Raw genomic sequence first — 25786 nt, 5'->3', positions numbered from 1 at the left:
TTATATTAACCCACAAGTTTTCTGACTTTTACTCTTTCAATTCTCTCCCCCACCCCACTGCGGGGGAGTGAGCTGGTAGCTGAGTTACCAGCTGGGGTTAAACCACAGCCCTTTTACAAATCATTCATTTTATCTGACTTTTTTGCAATGCTGTGTAATTTGTTGTCGTTAATGAGACAGTTTTGATAAATTGCTCTTTAAATACTGTCTATTCTTGAATTGCAAGAGAATTAACATTTTTCTTCAGGCTAGTACGAGTATTTTTTGAGGAGTTGGTGTTTCAGCAATCATCTTTGCTTTGGCCTGATGGTCTTGACTGTCCTATTCAGCCTTTGTATGGGAGCTGCTGCGTGTGACTTTACAACAAATTACTTTTGTGAGTAAGTAGAATGAAGTAGATATGGTAGGAATAAATTCCTTAAAAAAAAAGCCACAAGTGTAGTCTAGCAAGCAAATGCTTCTGAGACAGTTTGGTGTTATATTTTATAGGTAGGCAGAGTCTGATTTTAATAATATATTTCATAAGCCCTCCCAGAACTGAGGGTGTGTTAGAAATTAGTTGTATTTCTTGATGTAGCTCAGTTCCCCTCAGGAAGAGCCATGTTCAGTGAAACAAATCCACTTTCCCATCCACTGTTTAAAGATTCTTTCTCAAATATCTTCTACTTGCTGTAGTTGGACTAAGGGTGCTAGCTTATATAGGTCTTGTATCTGGGCTTGTGTAGTTAGACACATTTTTAAAGAAGACAAACCATCCCAAGCCAGAGGAGCCTGTGGTATTGATTATGTCGCTCATATGCATTAACAAATAACCCTCTTTCTGATTCTGTTGTAAAACTTGAAAACTGACAGGAGATATAGCTGTTTTTAAATGTGATGATGAAAACACTGGAAAAGGTGACCTATCATGTAGCTGGTGGAGCTTAAACGATTAGCTACATTCAGAAATGAATGCAGTGTTGGAATTGTGGGCCAGCCATGACATGTATGTACCAGATTTAGGTAACCATGAGATGTATTGAGCACCAGTGGTGTCTGTATGTGTATATATATCTCTGTATGTTTATATATAGTTGGTTTACAGATCATCTCACTAAGAACATGTTGCAGTCACACTGGCTACCAGCGAAAGGCATGTTAGGATTGACATAAAATACAGACTTGCTGCTTGGAAACCTCCAAATGGCATTGAATACATAGGAAGCCAGGTGGTGTTGGAGGAAGGGGAATTTTCTTAAATGCTGTTGTTTCCCTTGACTTTAACAATTCCTCCTGCTCTCTTCAGGTTTAATTTCCATATTTGGGGGAAAATACTGCAAATCTGCTTGTACCCATGCTGTTACCTTAGTCAGTGACTAGGATAATAATCAAAACTGTAATTCAGCTTAAAGGGTATGTAGGTCTGTGCACTGGTAATGCTGTGATGCAAAAATGTTTATCTGTGGTGGCAGACTAAGATCACTGAAGGCTCCAGCTTCTAGTATATGTTTTTTCTTCAGTTTTAAATACCTGCTGATAGATTCCTAAAAACAGTATTCTGTTTTTAAACAGTCATCTTCTCTGGCTCCTGGTACATCATGAAAAATAATTTAAAATTATTGCTTTCTCACTCTTCTAAGAAATGTGTGATGCCATCTTTCAGTTAAAATACAGCTGCAAATATCTAAAATAATGTTGGGTGTGTTCATAAAAACTGTAGTAATAGAAACAAATTTCTCAATGCTATCTTCAGTTAATAAAGGGTAACAGAGGATGAGAGCAGGAGCTTGATTTAGCTATATAAGTCTGTTTTACTTTTCCTCCAGTCTCCTTTTCTGCTTTCTCTTTTTCTTGTTAACTGTGCATCTAGCCAAGGAAAATTGGGCTCCACTGCATGAATCTAGGAACATTCTTTGAATGTTTTTTTTCTTCTTCTTCCCTCATGTTGTCACCATGGGGCTAGGGGACAGAAAGATAAGCTTCGATGTACCATCATAAGATTGTTTTATTTATTTTTGTTAGTATTTTTGCTTTGATTTTTATCTGAGATTGGCTGACATCTTATCTTTATAGTATTCATTCTTCCTTTTCTGTCCCCCTTTGCTTATTGCCTGTATTTTACAGTTAGAAATTTGGGAATGGTTTTTTAAGTACATAAAAGATGAAATACTGGGGCTGACTTGCTGTGGATCAGCTGGTACTGCTAAGTCATGTTGCCACATTTATCACTGTTATTTGCTGATTAAGGATATACTTTAGGCTTTATGATCTTTCAGTAACTTATGATATGTTGTACAATATTCCTCTGTATTTCACCACTAAGTATGAGGGTAACATTTTATGTCTGATCTGGGTTTTATGAAACTGTAAATGAAGTAAATTCAAATTGAAGTTCCTAATGAGCATCCATTAACAGTGTTCTGGAATGTAGTAAACTTGAGGTGGTGAATTATGTGGCAGAATTCTCTCATTGCCCCTCATTATTTACTTTGGAAATCACTGTAAACTATTTTCAACTAGAGAGCATTTATAAAGATGTCTGAAAGTGGAGCTGTACTGAGAGTTTGATGACTGTTTGATGTCATAGTTTTGCCACAAGAATATGCCATGTGGTATAAATCTGGCTGGATTTTTTTTTTCAGTAGTGTGTTTATAAATCATACAGCAGGCAATCTGTCTAGACTGGTATCATGTGACTGGTAATATTTTCCTGCTAATACTAAGGAAATAGGGGTCACATATGAAAATAGAACAGTTTTCAGCCGTGTTTCTTTAAAATGCATCTGTTAAGCCTGCAGATTTGGAACACATTGTTACTCTGCTAATACATAAGAAGTTACAGTACAAAAATCCCTTGCTGACCTTCTTAAATTATTCTCTCCAGCATTAGTTATTTCCTTATTTTCAGTGGGAAGACAGATGAGTTTAAATGTGTACAGCACGTTTAAGTGGTGAGATTGGTGCTCATAAAAAATGTGTTGTAGTCCAAATGAAAATCAAATCATCCTAATACAAAGAAGAGGTATTTCTGTGTTGCTGTGTGTACTTGCTGTATCTATGTATGTGTAGCTGACTGATGAGAAAACTGCTGTGCAGTAAGATACTAGCTCTAGATTTAACCTTCTTGAGATTTTTACTGCTGTTTGAAGCCAAGCTTTCAGATCTTGGGAAGTCTGTCTTTATTTTATGAAGGCTGTTTACTTTCCTTAGCACTTTTTCTAACCTGTTTGTCTCTACCAAAATCCTTTGAAATGGTATATAAATGCCCATGCTCTATGTACGTAGATATAACATTGCCATTTTTGTCTTGTAATCTTACAAGTCTAACTGCTTGCATTTGCTCCCTGGAAATGTTCAAAGATAACCATTTTTATCTGAGCTGTAACTGGTACTGTCATATGTTTCTAGTGAAAAAAAGGTATCATAAAGCATAAAGCACCAAACAAGAATTAAGTTGGGGGGTTTTTTGTTTGTTTGTTTTCTGGGGGTTTTTTTGGTGGGGGGTTGGTTTTTTTTTTTTTTTTTTTTTTTTATTTGTTGGTTTTGGTTTGCTTTTTTTATTGGCACTGGGTCCTCTGCTTCAGTGAAACAAAATTTCAAATTCAAATGAGGGAAGTAGATCTGCATAACCATTACATATTGGTTGCAATCAGTATATTTCTTTGTGGCATCACAAAAGTCTTGGCTTTTAGCTGTGCTGTGAATCATAATCTCATGATCTGTGAGTATAAGTAGAGCTTGAAAATTTCATATTGTAGTGGACAGTGAATAGGAAGCTTTTGAAAGATGTGCCTTTGTTTGTGTGGAATGTAAATTTAATTAAATACAGAGTACACTCCCAGTTAAATATATTTCCCAGTTAACAGGTAAACAATGAAGTTTATGAATAGTATTTTTCTTTGAACCAACATATCTAGCATTTGTTTTAAAGGCAAACACATGGTGAAATGTGGTGTGTATATATATGTACGTATTACTTTTAAATTGTACAGACTGAAGATAAAGCGGTGAAATTCAGAATCACCTTTACTGGCCAAATTTTTATTGATGCGTACCAATGCACTGCAGGCTTCAGTGCACAGAAGCTGTATTAGTGCTGAAACAAAGACTTTTTCATTTGTATTTGATTTGGCATGGTGCCACACATAATGGGCTCCTAAAACTTTATCTACTTTGGTAATATAATTAATAATTCTTGTTCAATGTACAGTAACTTTGTGTGAGACTTATAAACAAAGCTCTGCACTTTTTTTTTTTACTGTATTTTCCAATATTACAAATGAGCTAAATTCTAAATGAAAGGGCATAATTATTTTGAAACCAGTTGTAAATCAACAGCAAAATACGAACTTGTTTCTCTGTAAAAATACACTTACATAAACAGTCTTTAAAACTCAATTTTAATGCTCTCATGGAGACCTAAGCTGCAGAAGTTTGCTGTATCATGAAACATGAATGAGAAAAATAGCATTTTGCTTAGGAAATAACATTTTCATGTACTTTGATGCATGAGCTTAACTGTTGTTCCTTAGGTTCTGCCTTTTAAGGCATCTGATAAAAAAGCTGTACAGCTGAAGATTGCACAAAAGTTTTCAAAGAATCACAGTAAGAAAGTTTTAAGTATTTACAGGTTCAGCCTGGATAGCTGGCACATAGAAACATAAAGCATTCTCCAGACATAGCTCTTAAGAAATGTGCTCCTGAGTGTGACAGTATCCTGGGTTGCGTCAAAAAGAACTTAGCCCGTTACTTATGGGAAGCGATCATCCCTGCTCAGCATTGGTCAGACCATGCCAGTTTTGGGTCCTTCAGTACAAGACCAATATTAATGAGCTGAAGTGAGTTCAGCAGAAGGCCTCACATTCTTTGTGGACAGGAGCTCCTGCCCTGGAACATGAGGTTGAAGCTGTGGGGCTTGTTCAGACTGGAGAAGCAGCAGTTTTGAGGGGAATTAAAATCACAGAATAATCATAGATGCATAGAATGTTTTGGGTCAGAAGGGACTTTTCTAGTTCAGCCCCCATGCGATGAGCTGGGACATCATTGCAGAATCATTAAGGTTGGAAAAGTCCTTCAAGATCATAGAGTCTTGGAGTCTTGCTGGTCAGAGCCTTGCACAATCTGACTGAATATTTCCATGGGTGGGGCATCTATTACCACGCTGGAAAACCTGTTCCAGTATTTTACCGCTGCCATTGTAAAAAAATTCTTTCTTATTTCTAATCTGAATCAACCCTCTTTTAGTTTATAATCATTACCCCTTGTTCTATGGCAACAGTCCGTGGTAAAAAGTTTGTCCCCATTTACCTACAGAAGATCAATAACATCAACAGTGCATGGTGGGACAATGAGAGACAAGGGATATACAATGAAACAAGAGAATGTGCATCTGGATGTAAAGAAAAAATTGAGGGCAGTCAGACACTGGAATGGGTTTTTCAGAGAGCCTTTGTGGTTTCCATAGCTGAAGGTTTTCATGACCCGCCTGGCTGAAGCTCTCAGCAAGCTCATCTGACCTTACAGCCGACTCTGCTTTGAGCAGGAGTTTGGACAGAGAGGCCCTTTGAGGTCTCTTTCCATGTGAGTGACTGATTCTGTGAGTGATCGATGCAGATCTTCTACAAGGCAAATGCTGGTGCAATAAAGATTTAATTAGTCTCTATTGAGCTGGATCTTATCCAACATATTCCTAGTGATTTTCCAGCTAAATTTTGAAAAGCTATGCTTGATATAGAGCAGTGGTAAACCATGTTTAGCTTCCAGAACAAGGAGAAGATGTGGATACAGCTGAGAAAAAAAATTTGTTGTACTTAGGAAATTTTATTTCTGATTTGACCATTACAGGACATCCAGACTCGTGTCTGGCCAGATGGGGCTGGAGGTGATAGGGTGAGGGGAAATGTACATAACACTTACTTGCCTTTCCCATCTTCTACATTTATCACTGCAGAAATGTGATTGTTACATTTCTTGTGAGGCTTCTTGTCTTAGAGAAAATTATCCAAAGCATGGAAAATTTGCTTTTTCATCATATTGCTGTACATGAATTCCCAGGTTTGCTTAGAGATTATCCATAAATCCTACTATCTAATGGAAATATTTCAAAAAGTAATTTCTCTTCCAGTGGGGTCTTGTGCCCTCTTCTATTTGGAAATAAGAATTCTCTGCACCTCCCTACTAGCAGTATTGGTACTTATATCAGCTGCAGCATTTAACACCTCACTGTCGATTGCAAAACAGGATTTCAAAAATGAAATTTTCCCTGCTGGAACTTTCAAGACTCTTTACAAAACTGCTAAAATCAGTGTACTGTAGTGAGAGTTTTTAATAGAGTTGCATAAGAAAAATGTCTCCTACAATCATCATCCTACATATGAAAAAGAATATTGGTTGAATACAAGCATGGTGATGTTGACATTTGTTTAGCAAGAATCAATACCAACTTACTACATATCCAATTTTAGTTTTAGGATAAATGGATTTTATTGCTTGTGTTTCTGTGTACTAGGATGTACAATATCATTCTTCCAAATGACAATCAGTCTTCTATTTTGTATTGCGATTTAGTAATTTTGTTAGTTGATTAAGTTAATCACTGCCCTTCACTTGTGTCTCCCTTTTTTTATTGAGACTTTCAGAAATAAATTGTTTCATTCGTTTGTATCTTGAGGAAGGTTGCATCTGGAAATAAGATCAAAATGAGATCTGCTTTTGCTGTAGTGTTGTTCAACATATCTGTCATATTTGTTTTCTTACAGTGAAAGATTTTTTTTAAGACTGAATAGAAATGGTTTGCCAAAATGTCCAGAAAAGCCTGAAAGACACTGTTCTCTCTTTGTGGTGAGTTCTTCCTAGTCTCAATCTTTTTTTGTGCAAGATGTTGAAAATAGAAGTTGGATTAAATTGTTATTCTGTGGTTGACTCAGAACTGCTCCCTAAGCTTGTACATTGCTATGAACATCAACTCAAAGGGCTGGTTTGAGCAGCTGAAGGCTTTGGGTGAAATCCCAACTTGAAAGTTTTCTGGCAGTATGTGGACACTCCTTGGTCTTCCACATAGGCATATGTACTGGTTATTCTCTCTGCAACAAGGACCAGTTATGTTTCCTCCTTGTACTTCTTACACCCAAACGATTGTTTGTGCAGCACTTGCTGTACTTCCAGAATATTTGGAATTGCACAAATGCATCACTGCTTTTCAAGGCACACAACAAGTCTCTTGTGCCCTCCCACTGATTTTGCTACATTACAGGAAATTCTAACCATGATATTTTAGGACACTCATTTTGAGTGCATGACTGCCAATTTAAAGTGTTGAAGGGATTTGTCAATGCTGTATAAATGAACTCACTGTTCATTTATCACTTTCACTGGCAGCGAAAGCAGTGTGTACAGATCTCTTTAAATGTCGCGTTTTAATCAGGAGTCATAAATAATGAGGTTCTGATCTTGTGCAGGATTTGGGTAGCAGTGAACTCAGGAAGGACATCTATATCACTGTGCACATCATCCGAATAGGTAGGTATAATCTTGTATTTGTTAGACGTGTGACAGTAAATAAAAGAAAACTGCTTGGAGCTAGCTTTTGGGATTTTTATAATAGCTAGACTTCTGAATAAATTTTTGGAAAAGAAAATGCCCGAGTTTTGTTGGAAAAATTGCTTTGGCTTTCTCAGCATTGTTTTATGTTATTTATCAAGTATACTGCTAACTGAGTTTAGAGGCAGTATACTTTGTTACTATCACAAAACAAAATGAAACTGTCAAATATGAACTGTGCTAAGATGATGGAGTTGTCATTGGGGAGTCCATTCTTGTAATTTCAAGCATCCTTTGAACAAAGAAAAACTTGCCTGGACGTTTAGTGTACCTAATTTGTATATAATACCTGATGTATATCTGAAATTGTTCAGATGAATTTTGTCTTCTCCCTGACTGCTTTAGAAAGGGTGAGAGGGAAAAAATGGACAATATTTCATAAAAATTTTAATCTCTGATGCTGCAGACAGATACCAAGTCCTCTAGGAAAAAAGTGGAGAAGAAAAGTGTACATTTGTGTTAGGTACTTATTTTAAGAAGTTATCCTCTGGGCTGTACTGATGTGAAACAATAATCTTTGGGTCTGCTTCTGATATCTTAGATATATTGTTTTCTTTGTAAATTGCTTCTAGTTGCATCAGTGCAGTGCTAAATATAACTTTTCTTCCTATTTTTGAAAGACATTTTGGTTTGAAGTATAGTTGCTGTAACTTGTGTTACAGCACAAGTATTCAGTTCAGAAACAACTTCTTACAAAGTAAGCTTTATTTTACGACTTTGAGAAATAATTTTCCTTGCATTTTTATGATGATTTGATATTTCATCAAAATACAGTGTTTTGTTTTTATTGGCAAGGTTTTAGAAAAGATATGGTAAACTCTGATTGTAAGTACCATTAGAAGAATAAATGTTTTAAAGAATATTAAAGAGTATGATTTTTCCAGTTGTATAATTTTTAAATATATTCACAGTCAAGTTTATACATGAACCACTGAAATATTAAAAAGTTAAAATAACATCCATCTGCTTTATGGTGTGAAAATGAACCTTTACTCTACAAGCTGCTGTGATGCATAGGGATATTTGTGGGAGACATTGCCCTGCAGCAGCTGCAGCCATAGGGGTTTTTTTGTCAGAAATTAAGACTTGGTGGGAAAGATACATAGCTGCTAGTGCACAATTGAATAAAATGGATAGAAAGAGGGCAGTTTCAAATGCCAGGAACACAGCAAGAAGATTGATAAATTGTATTTAAATCAAATAGAAAAGGCTTAGAAAATCATCTTGTTTCAAAGCTCTTTCCCTTGACTGCCTAATTTCTTTCCTTACCATAAATTGTTCTTCTGCTCTTTGTCATCTTTCTCTCTGTGTTTCATCTCTTCTTCTTCATTCTTCTGCAACTGGTCAGTTATCTCCTTGCTTTCCAGTTGCCTATAAGGAAACAGCATTTGATTACTAAATTGTAATGGCTCAATCACAACACCTCTCACATAAATGATGGGTAGCAACAGGCACAGTAAAATAATTCTTACGAGACTGTGAATGTTGAACACTGTCATGTCTGAGCTCTAAATTTAATTTGATAGTGTCATGAGGTTTCTATGACTGGGTATTACAAAGTGGGTGTTTGTTGAGTGGGGGTCATAAGAGGATGAGGAGAAGCTCTGGTCTGAGACCTTTCAAGATCACCACATATTGAGTGGGCTTGCTGTACCATTTGTTACCTGAGTGTAGTATAAAGATGGATCAGGTTCCCAACGAGAGTATACTTGGCATTGTCTGAGCTGGATTGCTTGCTGCCTCCCTTCTGTGGTTTGGAGAGCAGTTCCATGGATTATGCATCAAATATGTGTGTTGTTTGGCAGGACGAATGGGAGCTGGAGAAAAGAAAAATGCCTGCAATGTACAATATAGACGGCCCTTTGGCTGTGCAGTCCTCAGTATTGCAGATTTGCTGGCAGGAGATTCAAAGGATGACCTCGTCTTAAAAGTCTACATGTAAGAAATGTTTTTTTTCTTAATTTTTGAAAGTACCTTAGAGTCATTTTGCATCAGAATCAGTGGGGTTAAGTGCAGTGTGAGTAAATAGCTCTACCTCCGTTCTGTTCCAAAAATGCACAGTAGCTGGGTTTTTTTTGTTTTTTTTTTATCATAGTGTGGAAATTTTGGCTAGTTCTACAGGTGTGTTTATAAAGTGGGATGATATTAAAGATAAAGGCTGCATCTTTTTAGGTATTGGTGTATGTTTTGGCATTTTTAACATTATTCTGGAACTCTCTTATTATGGTAACATAAAGCGCTTTTAGGACTTATTTAAGTGCCTTGTGCTGCCTAGGCATCTCGTGGAAGTACTTTGTAACTACAGAAAAAAAGCAGGCAGAGTACCTTTTTGTGAAATGAAGCAACTATATAATGGGAATAACAAAAATATAAAAGGCAGTTAGTGCTGGAGAATGAAAAATCAAAAGTAGATTTAAAAAGGAATGCTTGATTAAATAGTGTATTTTGGCTGATAGCAATTGGAAGAAAGTTCAATTTTCTAGTAGCAACTCAATGTATGTAATTTCCTGCTGATCTTGGACATTACAGTAGGAACTGTTTTGTGGAGTGGTCTGTTCTAACTACCTATACCTGGGACACACCATGTGCGTGAGAAAGTTCTGCCCCTCCCAGGGATAGCACTCAAATCTTGAAGTCATGGATGTCTTTCCTGTTTCCATCTGTCTTGAGTTAGAACTGCTGAAATCAGTGCTGCAGAAAAACAGTTTAATGTAACAGTGGGCAGGTGGGCTGGCTCTTACTTGGACTCCCAGAACATTTAAGTCACATAAGTGTTCACTATTGGTTAACAAATTGTTAGGTTTGTCTGCCTATTATATTTTGGTTTTTTTAAAATTTTACCTGTTTGTTTTAAAATAACAAAAACAATGGAAGAAGAATTATCACTAGAAACCAGATTTAATGCTAAGGCTAACTCAAGTCTAAACTTTTGAAAAGTGATCATTAGAACATTTTCCTTATGGAAAACCAGGTATTTTCCAAATGTATACTGAAATGTACTTTGCTCTTTCACTGACTACCTCCTGCAGATCACAAACTTTTAAAGTAACTTTGAAGTGTATAGCACAGATTCTTCTGTCTGCTAAGACCAGCTCTGGGTCCTGTGTCTCCTTTCGAGTGTCACAAGATAGGTTTCTGTGTGGGTTCGCCCTGAAGGATAGATCTATACAGAAATGAACTTGGTCATGGCTGAGTTCCTCAGCATAATTGTTCCTATCTTTCTCCCATCCTTTGCCACACAAAGCAGGTATTTCATGGTGCCTTTCTCAAATGGTAAGGGCACTCTTTCCATTGAGACAGGCAGTTTCATGGGGCTTTAGCTCCTATTGTGTTATTTGTTTCATGAGCTAAAGAGGATTTATTTAGGGATATGTTGTGAAGTTGGCCTGATAAACTTGTGTTCCCATTTCAGAATTAAAAAAGTTATCATTTTTCTAGGTGCAACACAGAGAGTGACTGGTATCAGATCCATGAAAATATCATTAAAAAGCTGAATGCGCGTTACAACTTGACAGGCTCCAATGCAGGTGAGTAATTTGCCACCTTTCTGTTTGCATTCTTAGGGGTTTCTTAGTTTGTAAATGAAGTAGCTCTATTTTAGAAGGACTAACATCTATGGAAGAAACATTTTTGCACATAGAGAAAAATAGTCAGATGAAAATGTACAATGCTGCTGTTCATGTGCACATTTAAAAATAAAAAGTCACTGAATTTTCGTCAAGGAACTATTTAATGTAAACTTTTATTCCGAGGAGTTTGCTGGAGTTCTGTTCAGTTCTGGAGCTGATCAAATGATTGATCTGTATTGCTTGACATTTCTGCTTCACATTTTTATCAGGAATATAAAATTTGCCTTTGACATTACTGTCATGTTTTAGGAACGGTATTCCCCAATTTAGTACTCACACTAAAAAGAAAACCACAAGCCACTCTTCTCCCCCCACAGGTGGGATATACAGAAGGCAGAGGTCCTGGAATGACAACTTACTGTAAAGAGCAATGAGATAAGAAAAAGAAACAGCAGCAACATTAATAACAAAAGTGTACAAAAGAGGGTGATTCATATGCAAAATGTGAATGGGCAACTGTCAGCAGTGGTGGATGAGTTTGCCCCTCCCTCCAGGCTTTTTCTTGACCTGAAGCCACACCACTTCTTCCTGGAAGCCAGAGTTCCTTGGTTCCACAGCATCGATGATGTAGCTGGTATAGAATAGCAACCTAGACACGCCCACAGGGCTCCAGACTTCACCCCCTCGTGGCTGAGGCCAGAACAAGTATATATTAAACTTCAGAAAAAAATGAATGTGCAGTCTGCATACTTACTGGTAGCTTTGAATTCCAGCTGAGCAAGATGCAGAGTTCTAATTTAAGAACTTGCCAGTAGTCCTCCACAGTCAGCTGTATGTTACTGGAACTGTCACTGAAATAAATTTGTGTGTGAGACTTAAGGAAACAAAGCACAACTGAGCTTTGTTATTATGAGATGGTGGCTTGACTCACAGAAGATGTTGAATTTGTGTTTTTTGTTTTCTTTTTTAATATCAACTTGCTAACTTTTTCTGAATTCTGTAATTCAAAGATGGAGTCAAACTTGAACTGAAACCTGAAATGGAGGCTTATGAGTCTATTGTCCCTATATTCAAATGTTGGTTTTCCCTGTGAAGTGTTGATTAGTTGAAATATGACTATAGAAAAATCTCATTTTGAAGGTTCCAGTATATTGTATTTGTAATGGCTTTCATGTAGTAGGCATCATGCTTCTTTACCTAACTATATATTGCAGGCTTCTTTAACTTGATTTCAAGCATAATGTTTATTTTGAAAATGTATGTTTAACAATCTTTAGTGGACAACCAAGAAGCACATAAAACCTCATGTTATTTATCAAGACTGAAGTTATATATTTAACCATTTCTAATTCTATTATTTTCTCATATAACATGGCCATATATATATATTTAAGGTTTAGAATATCATAGATCTTATTGGACAAGAAATATAAAAATCATGTACTGCAAATAGAAGAGTACATTACTGAGTAAGTTTAATGTTTAAACATTAACATGCTTCTTAAATATGTTAATCATATTCATCAAGAAGAAACTTATTCTTGGTTGTTCTGACTGTCCATGCAATATATGCTTACTCTGTGATACATTGCTAATCTTACTTTTCTCTCATGAAATGTCATAGTTAAATGTGCAGTTCTTAGGAGACATTGGATAAATTTGAATACTCTTAATTATGTGAATATTCAACATGAAAGACATTGCACATTAATTTTTTCACAGGGGTTGCAGGGGGCTGGAAACTAAAGGTAAATGGAAGATTAGTTACATTTTGAAAAGGTTTGTCAGAGTAGGGGAGGCAAAGAGGGAAGATCAGCACAGAATTCCAGTAGTGGATGTGAAGGTTGGAGAGAGAAGGAGGAAGTGAGCAGTAATGCTACTTAGAGTACCGAGCAACTGAAAGATAAACTATGGAAGGCTATTTATATCACACACACAAAATTCATTCTCCTGTGACTCCTTAGCAGCCTTAAAAAGCACTTGCAAGGTTTTAGCAATATGTTCGGATACTTCTGCTGACACCTCATGGAAAATATTGTTGTTACACTACTTCTTATTTTTCATTTGCTGTCTTTTTCTGTGATAGTGTTGAGTGGCTGGTTCTGAAGCCTCATTAGCTTCGGCTATCACCTTGTTGTTGTCAAAAAAGGATAACACCTTGCATTATAGGAGAGAGAGAGGTCTTCTCTCTCCTTTAAGAACTGTTGTAGGTATGAGCCAGATGTAGGAAAACTTGATTTTTTGGTTTATGTCACACTTGTCCTTTTCAAATCACCTTGAACACTTAAAAAAGACTTAGAAAGGAAGCACGGTAAAAATAACAAACAGCAAAGATGCTTCAGACTGTTGTTTATTCTCTAGGCTTGTTCTCTCTTCATATTCCTCTACAGTTTCTTTCAAGTCAGGAGATTTTACAAAGTCTTTAGTTTACACAAATTGTTGTGTCCCCCTGCTAAAATAGTTTATCAGATAGTTCATAATATTCTTCAGGAAAAAAAAAAAATCTTTCAGTTTTTGGGGCAATCTACAAAGGAACTCAAAATGTACTTTGAGTGTCCTGCTTTAAAATGCATAGTGACAGACTATAGCATTTGTATTTGCCACTCAACCCCCCACTCCCAAACACCTACTTTTTCTGCTTCAACTCATGATGGTTCTAAAGTATAGAGTCCTCTTGCATCTTTTTCTCAACTTGTGTCTAAAAAGGATCAAATAAAGGCAAATGACTGTTGCTTCTTAATAAAGCCCAGAAAGGAGCAGGGGACAGATGTTCATCCCCTTTCCTCTTCTTGGTGGTGCAGGAATGGAAAGACACACTCTCATGGAAAATTTAGTATCCTTTGCTGAAGTGAGAACTGGAATATGTTTTCTGCATGAATTTCCAATCTAACAGAGAGTGGAGTAGCAAGTAGTGGATGCAATTTCCATTCACCACTGGTCTTTGCAGCTGGTGTGAGGTATCACATTACTAGAAAACACCTGGTTCCCTATTGTAGGAGATCAAACCATTATTGCAAAGCCCAAATTGTACAACATTTGCTGCATTCAGTAGCATTGTTATTTCTTACACTGAGTTTATGGTATTTGTGGAATGTCATTATTAAACAAACCAGGCTTTAATAATTTCTGGAGCAGAGCTGGCTGTAAAATCTATTTTTTGCATAATATTTTTTTCTTAGAATTAGAAGCTGATTACTTTGTTTTAAAACGCAAAAAGCAGTGGAAAAAATAATATTCCTGCATGTACGTCACACTTAATTGCATCAGTTTTATGAGGAGAATAGCACATTTCTATTTTTGTATCTGTAGAATCAGAGATCTGATTTGGAAAAGGATTTTCAGTCAGTCTTCCATGTCCCAGATGAGCATGCTAATTGCTTGGCTTCTCCAACTTCCCCGCAGCAACTATTCAACTTTGTATATGATCTGAAAATATTCATGGTGCCATGGGGAAAGTGGAAGTGGCTCTAAAGCCTTCTGAGTAGAGCATGATTTTCTTAAGTGTGATCTGTATTCATGTCCTCTTACCAAATCCTACAGAGGAGAAAGCCTGGATCTCATGTTATGTATGAATATTCTCCCCAATGAGTTACCTGATAAAAATAATATTTAAATATTGATGAAATGCACTACAAATTTGTTTTTCTTAACGTTACTATGAAAAGAAAGACTGAATAACTTACTTTTAAGGGTTTGCAAGACATTCTGTTTTGCTCTGCTTTTTCCATTAGGCTCTGAATAGTCTCAAGTGTAAGCTTCTCTGTAAATGCCGATTAGGATTTCCTTATAAGAAGTCTTGAAAAGTTGCATGTGCCTGATGCAGTAATTCTTGGGAGCTGAGAAAAGGATACGTGTGCTTTTCAGTTGAGACAGCAAAGGAGGTGAAAATCCTTTCATGTTCTATAGAGATTAAATTACTGATATAAGAAATTATAAACACATCTAGCTGCTTTGTAGCTTTGAACTCTTGTGTGGATTCCATGAAAATAACTAATGAGATGGGAAAGTCTTTCCCTGTGCCGTTATCTTGGAATGTTCTGATGAACTAGACGAGTGATGTAACCTAATTGCATTTTTACTGAATGCAGTGTGATGTATTCTGTGGTAGCAATGCCAAACTTTGCAACTCCACTGGAAACACTTTTAATTATACATTAATTTATGTGAGTGCTTGAAACTAGAATGTCCCGATTGAAGCATGGAGGACTTGAAGCCCATGTGTTGACAGATATTTGCTAACAATATCATGAGGAAAGACAATCTGTCATCTTAAGGAGGAAAGCTATTCATCAGATCATACAGTAAGTTAGGCTGGAAGGGTCCTCAGGGATTTGTGGTCCAACAACAACTGAAAGAGAAACCAACCTCAAAGTGAGATCTAACATTTTTGAAGTTCAGTGAGGTTGCTCATTCAGAGGCAAATACTTTAAATTTTAATTCAACCAATCTAAAGTAAGTTTCATAAAACATCCTTTGGTTTAGGGAACTATTTTCACCTCATATGTGGGACTTTTTTCGCTCAGTATACCTGTCAGTTGCCACTAAGTCAGTCTGGCTCAGTGGTAATATAAGGCTTGGTCAGAAAAGACGTGAGGTAGATGAGCCCAGTGCATGAACTCATCTGACAAGATGCAAGTTCTGAGACAAGTATGGCAATGGAGATGATTAGAAACAGTGATATGGGCTTTGGGGTCTTCTCATGCCTATTTACCTGGGTTCAGCAGCCCCATGGCACTCTAATGATATCCTTTCTCCATGGTTACTGTCAAACACTGAGAAATTTAAAGAAACGTATACTGGGTCTGTTTGATTTCCCATTTCACATAAAGTAAGCTTTGGCTTACAAATTCCTTGATGTGGAGCAGGAAGCCTGTTAGAGTCATTGTTTACCTTGCAGGGGAGAAACTGCAGAGGCCCCTTAATCTAGGAGCATAATTTTTTCACACTTGTAAAATGAAAAGCTACAAGAGATCAAATGCAGCAGGGAATCGGTAGCTCAGTATAAGTTTACAATATTTCTAGGAATAGAGCTGTGGTAACTGAAAGTCTTTTCTAGACACCCGAAGAAATGTGACTACGTTTGCATGAGACTACCGCAGCAGTTCACAGTGTTACTACACTCAGAGTTGTTGCAATGAGATCTTTTTCCTGTGAATCAGCGCAAGAAACGTCAGATGGGAAACTGAATGTGTATGCCTGCTAGAGACAGCTATGAGTTTCAGCCAAAAAGAAAGTATAGGCTTACAGTGGAGAATTGACTGGAGCAGTGACTGGGAAACAATGAGGAGGAATGATAGCAGGAGTAGTAACATGAACTTGACAAAGAAGGTAAAACAGAATGAAGTACGTAACTCTTAGGTAACTCCGGGGCATATAATTAATCACAGAAAAGTTTTCCGATGTTTGTATTTTATCTACAGGGGTCTCAGGTGTCAGCGTTGCTTTGAAATGTATTTTTTTTATCTTCACATCACTAACATTTAAATAGCAAGTGCATTGCTTAGTTACTCTAGTTCTAGGACAAGTTATAAATCTGTCATTTTTAATCTTTGTTTTGTGACAAGGAGATTATGTGTATTCCAGTTTGATGTGTTTAAGAACTAGTTGTCACTGAAGGCTGCTGTTTAAAATACCTTTAAAATAGGAATACTGCTCATGTATGCTTCACTAAGTATACAATGAATTAAGGCATTCTTTTTTGTTCTCAAAAAATGCTAAAGCCAAAAAATTAGACAAATAAAGAATTTTGCACATGAAGCATTGTTCCAAGATCATTCAGCCCTGAAGAGATAAGGGTGTAATGGAGTTAAATTCATGTTGTTCTCTTCAGTGTTGCTAAAAGATTTGTTTTTAGAGAAGAATGAAAAATGTGCCATGGTGATACTGTCAGGGGCATCTTACATTCAGTAGAAACTATGACTTGTTGTTCGAGTCAGTACTGCAATTATAGAATCATAGAATGGTTTAGGTTGGAAAAGACTCTTAAGATCATGGAGTCCAACCATTAACCCAGCACTGCCAAGTGGGTCTTGTAAATATCTCCAGGGATAGTGACTCAAGCACTTCTCTGGACAGCCTTTTCCATGCTTGACAACCCTTTTCATGAAGAATTTTTTCCTAATATCCAATCTAAAGCTCCCCTGGTACAACTGGAGGCAGTTTCCTCTTATTGCTTGTAACTTGAGAGTAGAGACAGAGCCCCACCTCCCTGCAACCTCCTTTCAGGTAGTTGTAGAGAGTGATACGGTCTCCCCTCACCTTTCTTTTCTCCAGATTAAACAACTCCAGCTCCCTCAGCTGCTCCTCATAAAAATTGTGCTCCAGACCATTAACAAACTCTGTTGCCCTTCTCTGGACATACTCCAGCACCTCAATTTTCTTCCTGTAGTGAAGAGCCCAAAACTGAGCACAGTATTTGAGGTGTGGCCTCACCAATGCCAAGGACAGGGGAACAATCACTACCCTGGTCCTGCTGGACACACTGTTGCTGTACATGATTCAAGTGGCACCCAATTTAAACCCAGAAATTCCTAACTAAGGCAGCATAAGCTAAGGCTACATAATAACAATAGCTGGTTCGTATTTCTATCTTGGAGTTGGGTTATGTTTTTATAAACCTTTTCCAAAAATTTGTTCTACTTGTTGGGATTGGGAGTATTGATTTTCCTTGTTTTATCTACTAAAAAAATAAAAACTCATAACACTATTTCAAATAATGAATTATAGAATATATATGCATGATTTTAGTGCCTTCAGAGAATCTATTTACAAGTTCTTCACAATTGTTACCTAGGTTCTTATGTTGGTGGGGATTTGGTTTTTAACATTTTGTTCAGGTACCTGTTAAACATCTGTTTCCTTTGAAAAAAGATGCATAATTGGAATGCAAGTAGCTAAATTCCTCATACAATTCTGTTTGCATGAAGTGCTACGCTTCATGAAGGAGAAAATGTGTTTCCTTGGAACCTTTTGTCTGTTATTTGCACTAGAAGCAATATAAAGCACTTAAATTCTCAAAATGGTGTATTTTGCGCACTCCATAATATTCTAGCTGTTGGTAAAAATGTAATTTTAAAATTTTTTGTGCAAGATGGTTCACCTTTGCAATATAACACTGTAGTGTGCGAATGGATGCTAACGTGCCCTGTGAATTGTTAATAGAAAAGGGCAGCCGTGGGCTTGCTAAGGTAAGAACTGGAGACATTATTTCTGAAATCTATTGTCTTTATATGGAAGTTAGGCTAGGTGCTTATAATATTAATTTAGCCTTTTGAGGAAATACTTGAGGTTCTACCATCTACCCTGTAAAGAAATTCCAAGCTAGCTTTCCTATGACAGTTAAATGTAATTTGCATTTAAGTGTTTATGTTCCATTTGAAGAGGAAAATATCCCTACTTCATACACTTGAGGGCATTTCTGACAAAAGTCTTGGGTACAGGAGCTCTGAGAAAGCTGTCACAATGTTGCAATGGCATTCATGCATTCTTTTTTTACTGAGCTAAACCCCAGAATTAAAGCTGAGGAAAAGAAGAGTTTGGAGTTTCCTTTGATAATTCAAATTAATCAGAATGAAGTCTTCAAAAAGGCCATCAAGGACAGAATCTACCTCTCCTTTTTAATCTGCCTATTCCCAGACTGTAATTTGTGGGATTTTCTACATAGAGTTTTTCTGTGGCCAAGATATATACAATTATTTGTCCCAGATCATGTTAAATCAATAAATCATTTGTTTGCCAATAACATTGTGCAAATCTACTGGTTTTACCTTTGCACTTAAAATGCTACTAGAAATGGGAACACCTGTGAACCCTCAGAAAACCTTTAACACCTTTAGGCAGCTTTATTTGGACACATGCCTCATTTTATTACCTTTCTTAAAATAAAAACAGTGCTGAATAGCATTCTGTCTGAGGTTTGTTTTTTTTTCTTCTATCGGCTTCCTGAGCAGCTGCTGGGTATTTTCTTCTTAATATGATCTAGGATTCTCTGCTGCCAGTAGATAGTAGCTGAATGTACATTCTTTCCCCTCCTCCCAGAAGCTCAAATGCAAATAAAGGGTCTATAAGCATAATGAACAGATGCCTTTTGTCGTAACTATGTGCAGAAATCAATAATGCAGTACAAAAGCTGTTTGAAGGTAAAATGACAAATCTAACAAAAATCTGGGATGCTTATTCAGCAGCTTGTCAATTTTCTGCATTCTCTTTCATCTGAATGATAAAAATAATCTGTGTTGTGTTGAAATTTAGTACAAGTTAATAGTAAGAAATTTCATGTGCTTGCAAAAGAAATAAAAGCATATCTATTTGCAGTCCCTTACAGAGTATTGTAGTAGTAGTTTCAAAACTGGGGTAAATAAGGAATAATAGCTAACACAAGAGGTTTTAATTACCACTAGGGAGGTAATTGAAGCTTTTTCTGAGGGAACAAAGATAGGCTACATACCTTATTAAAGAAAATGTGCCAGTCCTTCAGAGACTGGATAATCATTTTCATTGTTATGTTTTAGCTCCTAATGTTCTAGAAATGCAAAATGTATAGTTACGAAGTTTTGGATGGCTCCTAGGTTTCATAGATGGTGCAGTGGTCCTATCAACCACAGTCAGATGCAGTGTATGGTGGCATGTTGGAGATCTCTATTTGCTTTGTCTGTGAACAGCTGTCCCATCATAAAATGCTGGAATTTTTTTCTAAAGCAAGTAATTTTGATGTGTGCAGTTCCCCTGCTGTTGGCAGGGATACAACCCACTAGATCACGTTGCCCAGAGCCCAATTTAACCTGGTCTAGAACACTTCCAGGAATGGGACATCCACAATTTCTCTAAGCATCTTTTTTCAGTGACTCACCACCCTCACCGTTAAAAATTTCCCCCTATTATGTAGTCTGTATCTCCCCTCTTTTAGTTTAAGGGTGATATGTTTAAACTTGTCAGTTCCTCTTCAGTCTACTTTGTTTTGCAATGTGCCTGAGGGAATCCCTCTTCAGCTGAATCTGCACCCTTCTGAAAATCTGAATGTGATGTTCCAGTATGTTTTAAATTATGTTACTTAATGCTCATTGATATTCTGGTAACTCGATTTATAATAAGCATATAAACTGTAGTCCATTGTAAAATTAATAATTCCATCTTTTTAAAGTACCTTGTCCCCATGGTTTTTATTACAATTGCATGGTTCCTCAGTCATGATGGGTGTCTACTTTCTTTAGCAAGTGTATTGCATTTTCATAAACCCATGAATATGGGTTTTCTGTGGCTTGTAACTGGCCACAGGCTTTGTGTTTAGCTGCCAACAAGGTCCTCATTACCTATCTGGCTTTGGCTGGCTGGACTTCTCTTACCCTGCCTGGAGATTTGTTCTGACTTGTAAAAGCATATATCTAATGACAAAATAATAAATTTCATGTGCTTTATTATCGCTCTTACTTAGTTTTGTGCAGTTGTGTGGTGTAATCCACCTTGGTATATATGCTTTGTATTTAACAAATAGCTATAACATGTAGTTACTCTGTGTAGAGTTAACTAACTATAACCCAGGAATAAAATGGAACACAGAAGAGTAAAGACATGTGACCATAACTGGCATCTTCAAAGTACTGGCATAGGGTGATACTAGGGCCCCAGACCTGTAAACAGCTCACCAGCGGCCAATTATTGATCATCAGGTAGTGTGATCTTGAGAGCAGAATGAAACCACTTCTAGGGGAAACCTTTTCATTTACAGTATGTTCTTTTTGCCCATCTCAGCATCCTGAATGTAACAAATCATTGGGAATTCAGGCAACCTGTTCTGTAACGTGGGTATCCCACTTCAGCAGCAGTATGCCTCTTGTGATTTTAGGTCCTTAATGGAGGGTAGCCTGGGTTCCTTGTAAAATTGGTGGAGCTTTGAGAGAGCAATCTTAATGCTTACCTGGGAATCTTTCCATCGTTTATGTAAAGTCTGTATGCTCCCAACTTCAGCATTTTTACCAGATTTACCAGTTCTACTTCCCTTCTTGTCAAATCCCTTTTATTTGGCAACCAGATCCTCAGTAACAAAACTGTTAACTTGAAGACTTGATTTTTGGAGGTCCTTCAGATTTCCTTCCCTGTGCATCCTTGCTTTGTTTCCATTCTGGTTGACTTTTATTCTTTCCTATTTACTGGCCTCTTTAGTAAGAGGCCAGTATATAACATTTTAAAGTAACTTTGCTATCTGTAATCCAGTGTTTTTCATTTTTCTGAAAAGCTGGGGAATGCATGCCATTTCTATTCCAAAGATGTGTTTAAACTATAGGTAAAATGAATAACCTGTGTTTCAAGTGTGTTCACTGAGAGATTTCTTGGATGTATAAAGATGGCTCTTCACTTTCTAACAATGAATGTCATGAAATACACAGCTTTTTATCCTTCTGGCCTTGCATGAGCAAGTACTTCAAATCTTTGGCAGATAGCTTTTTTTCTCAAGTTAAAATTGTTTAGCCATTGGTAAGGTTTTTTGACATTTGATTTTAGAGTTAAATAAAATTCTTCAAGGAAATCTGTGAAATTTGTACTGAAAGAAAATTGGACTTGGGGTCTTCAACCTTTGTTTAGAAAACACAATAACTTTACTCAGCACCAGGTGGTGTAAAATATCTGATTAATGCTGTTGTGGTTCATGTGATCTGGAACAATAGCAAATGGGTTTTTTAGGTTTCCAAGGAAACAGTGCAATGGGGCCATATGAGGGCATGATTATACATGTGTATGTATAACAATTTCTTAAAATATGAAAGCAGCAAAATTGGAGGTGGGCTAAATATCCATATTTATAAGGGAGCTATACCCAGCCTAGTTCTTCCCGTACAGCAATAAAAAACCTTTCACCTGCTCTAATAGAGCCTGAACTTTGCCTTTATGACTTTGTACCAAGCTTCTGTACCACCAGCTAGCCACAGTGTGGTTTGTTTTCTCACCTATCCCAATAATAATTGTCACTACTGTCTAAAGGTTGTTCACTGTATAGAACAAATTCCCCTACAAAAATAATTAATGTCCATTGCATTAAATACAGTCCTTAAAATAGAATAGACTTCACTGAATGCTTTTGCTTGTAAGATTTGTTTATGTACCCAGTTGGAGGTGTGTAGGCGAGCTGTTTTTCATGAGAAGGAAAGTTTGGTCAGAGTATCACATTCTCTGGAGTTGCCAAAATAAGAAAATGTAAGTGTAGGTAAGAGGAAAAATATTAAAGTTGTCGTGGTAATTAGATATCTGATCTGCATTAGCTTGGACTGGCAGTACATAGTACAGATTTTTTAAGGTCTGATTTTAGGAACTGCCAGACTTAAGTAAATTTATTCAATTAAACAGTAACATGGTTGTAGGGAAAATGTCTTTCAAAGCTGAAAGGACCGATGACCTTGTTGTTCCATTTTTGTTGTACATGTTATATGCTTCAGCTTAGTCTCAAGCTCATTATGACTCTTCTTCTGAGTTGTCTGTTTATCTCCAGTTGTTCAGTGTGTATGAAGAGTTTGCTTTTATCTTCTCCTTGATCTGTATGTTGACATGTGATATGCTGTAGTAATATTGAAGGTCAGGCAAGACTAATCTTTACAAACTGTGTCATTCTGACACTTACCTTGGTGATTATATTTGAAATAACCAAAAGGCATGCCTGTTGTTTTTGTTAATCTCAACTGTAATGAAGTATTCTCTTTGCAATTTGTTTGTATACTGCACATGTAGTAGAAGTTATGCTTCCTTGGTTCTAGAGGAATAAAAATTGGAAAATTATTATATGGCCATCCTTGCATTTTGCATGTCTTCTAGCAAACATGAGAAAGAGTATGATTGGTTAAATCTGTTGAATATTGAAAAAAAGATTGTAATTTCAGTCATTACGAAATTATGGTTCCTAAGTAAAGAGTACTGATTATGCTGTGATGTTGGTTTACTAGAATTTTTTTCTTCAGATTTTGGATAAATAAATTATATAACTTTGTATCAGGTTAACTGATGAACTGTGATGAGAGTTCTGCATTTCACCCATAGCTTGCGACCATTGTATGTGCACCTTTTCTTGCCTACCAATGAAGGCAAGATTGTATTGAAGGAAGTGAAATTTGAAATGGTAGAAAATAGTGCTGATTGAGATGTTTCCAAACTGACCTCTTTCTAGTTCTCTTTTTAGAGAACATTACTCCATCCCTATTGAGATAATTTTCATACATGTCATCATAGTTCAATTACATGTCAGTAATAATTTGCTAATGCTTTTTCATGCGTAGTTGTTTTCAAGTGTTTATTGATTTTTGGATGTTGATACCCTTCCCAAATACATTTCAAAATTGAAGTGGGTTGGCTTGCTATTGCTAAACTTCCTCTGAATTTTCTATTCTCAAGAATGCATATATACTTGCAAATATATACAATTTTTAAGAAGTACTGATAACAATAATCTGTTTGAATGTCTTATTTTTCATTGTTTTTCTCTTTAATTTCAGGTTTGGCAGTTTCTCTTCAGTTGCTTCATGGAGACATAGAACAAATTAGGAGGGAGTATACATCCAGATTTACCCATGGAGTATCCATAACAAGGAAACTAGGTTTTTCCAATATTATAATGCCTGGTAAGTTCAAGAGAAAAATATCTCAATAAGCAGTAAAAGAAAGAACTAATGAGAAATTAATTGATTTTCAAATTGGTTTTCAAATAAATACTGTATTCTGAAACTTCTTAAATAGTTCCAGAGACTTTTATGTTAGCATTTTTTCATAAAGGTAGATGAAAACTGTGTCCCAGTAGCCCCATTACATTATATTCTATAGTTACTATGCCAATGTCAAAAGGGCATATGGCTATAGCAGCCGTTTTTGAGAGGTAGAACCTCACTTTATTGAAGTGAAGATGACTGAATGCAAGACTGCTGAGCTCTGTGCAGGGAAGAAGGTAACCAGCAGAACATTTTGTTCATAGGAGCTGGTAGCTTTCTAAATAAAGACTCACAGAATTTCAGTGGTACTGTACAGCTTTTGTTTTCATTAAGGTTTGTGTCTCCAATACTGGAAATGACTGGAAATGGATAGTAATATAGCTGTAGAGACTTCATTTTGCTTATATTATACGAAAATATATGCAAATACCTAGACAGATGCTAAGGAAGGTAGAAAGATTGTGTCAGTATGAATGTGAAGAAGCAAATATAGGAAGAAGATTGTGGAACAATTTATAGCTTCATCCTTGAAATGAAATTTTTTTAAAAGTTCAGTGGGTTGCTGGAAATTAGGAAGCAAATGTCTCTTTAAAGGAAAAGCATACTTTCAAGCAGACTAGTTTGGCATGATTATGGTGTGATGTCGTTGCTGAGAGATGTTGCAGGGAGGAGCTCACATCTTAGTTTCAGCTGAGTCCATGCATACAGTCTTGACTTTCTCAAATGTAAATCATCCTCATGACTTTCAGATTTTTAATAGAGACTATCATCTTCATATAAAGATCTGTTTTTGCATTTCTGTGGACCTAAATCAGAAGTAAACTAAGATTCTGAGGCACAAATAAATAAACTTTCATACTTCACTAATCGAGGAGGTCTTAGGCATTTGAAACTCAGTAATGAGGCTCAGCTTTAGCTGTGAGCATGTATTTCTCTTGAACTTCTGCCTGAAAGTTGACAACTGAGAATTCACTCTGGTATGCTTACTGCCAATTAAATGTCCTTCTGCGTCCTAGGTCAGCACTACTGGTCACTTAAAATGTGCACATAGCACAAATTAATAAAACACTTTCAGCACTACAATGAAAATACTCTGCGGGTATGACTGCAGTATTTAGAATAATAAAATGCATAAGTCAGGTGCCATTTAATTTAAAGTTAGTTTATATATATGCCTAATGGAAGCAATTCAATTGAAATTTTATGGCTTATTAGCTAGGCTTTATTTGTAGTCTTACTGTTGGATTTGAAATTTGAATCAAATGGGTGTTGTGGGTAATATGGCAGATAACAGTGGAAGCAGTTTTACTGAGCGCACTGTAACTCCCATTAAGAATCATTTCTCCAGTTATCTATGATTTAGTGACCTGCTGCTCTGTGTTATCAAATTTGCTATGTTCTATAAATAGATCTTGTATCCCCTCATTTTCCAGCTGAGAAATAAGGTGATGTACTAAACTGCAGAAAACATATTATAGCAGGGTACAGTGTAATCAGCTGCTGGAGGAGTTTCTTGACTCAGTTTTAAAGAATTATGCAGGTTCACTTTGTCACTGTTTTAGTTAAAAAAATAATATATGGGTTCTAGTATAGTGCCTTCTCAGTCCAATTGTATGCATGCATCAGTTTAAATAATGTACAGCTTCTATGTTTACTGGCATAGAAGGGATTTCTCCTAAAGAGAAATAATCATCTCAGTCTTGCAATGATGAGTTTCAAGGACTAACCAGAGCAATGTGCCCTAGGCCCTGAACTGCCCTCAGCAACCTAGCCTTTGAAATGCTTTATTATTTTTAAGCTCCCCTTTCATTTTGTTCCTCTTCCAGTGTTTTTTTTTCCCACTGATAAATTAGAGAACTTGATCTTTTGCCACTAGAAATGGTCATTAATTAGATCTTATTTTATATTTTTGTTGAAAGTGTGTTGCTGTGGCTAATTAGCATTTAGGTTAGTGTT

General features: G+C 36.5%; 1 protein-coding gene across 2 annotated transcripts in view; it reads left to right on the top strand.

Moving 5' to 3' along the window:
* DOCK4 (dedicator of cytokinesis 4) overlaps positions 1-25786 on the top strand; it is a gene marked incomplete at its 5' end in the record, with an annotated part of 227452 nt that overhangs the window by 103092 nt on the left and 98574 nt on the right. For both annotated transcript variants that reach the window (XM_082279720.1, XM_082279721.1), the window contains 5 exons: positions 6738-6819; positions 7437-7497; positions 9384-9516; positions 11017-11105; positions 23621-23746. In XM_082279720.1, the coding sequence (XP_082135846.1) occupies positions 6738-6819; positions 7437-7497; positions 9384-9516; positions 11017-11105; positions 23621-23746 (491 nt within the window). The remainder of the gene's footprint in view (positions 1-6737; positions 6820-7436; positions 7498-9383; positions 9517-11016; positions 11106-23620; positions 23747-25786) is intronic.

The sequence above is a fragment of the Coloeus monedula genome, assembly GCF_965178545.1.
Source record: "Coloeus monedula genome assembly, chromosome: 4".
In the NCBI taxonomy this organism is placed as follows: Eukaryota; Metazoa; Chordata; class Aves; order Passeriformes; family Corvidae; genus Coloeus; species Coloeus monedula.
This window is presented reverse-complemented; position numbering and strand designations above follow the sequence as displayed.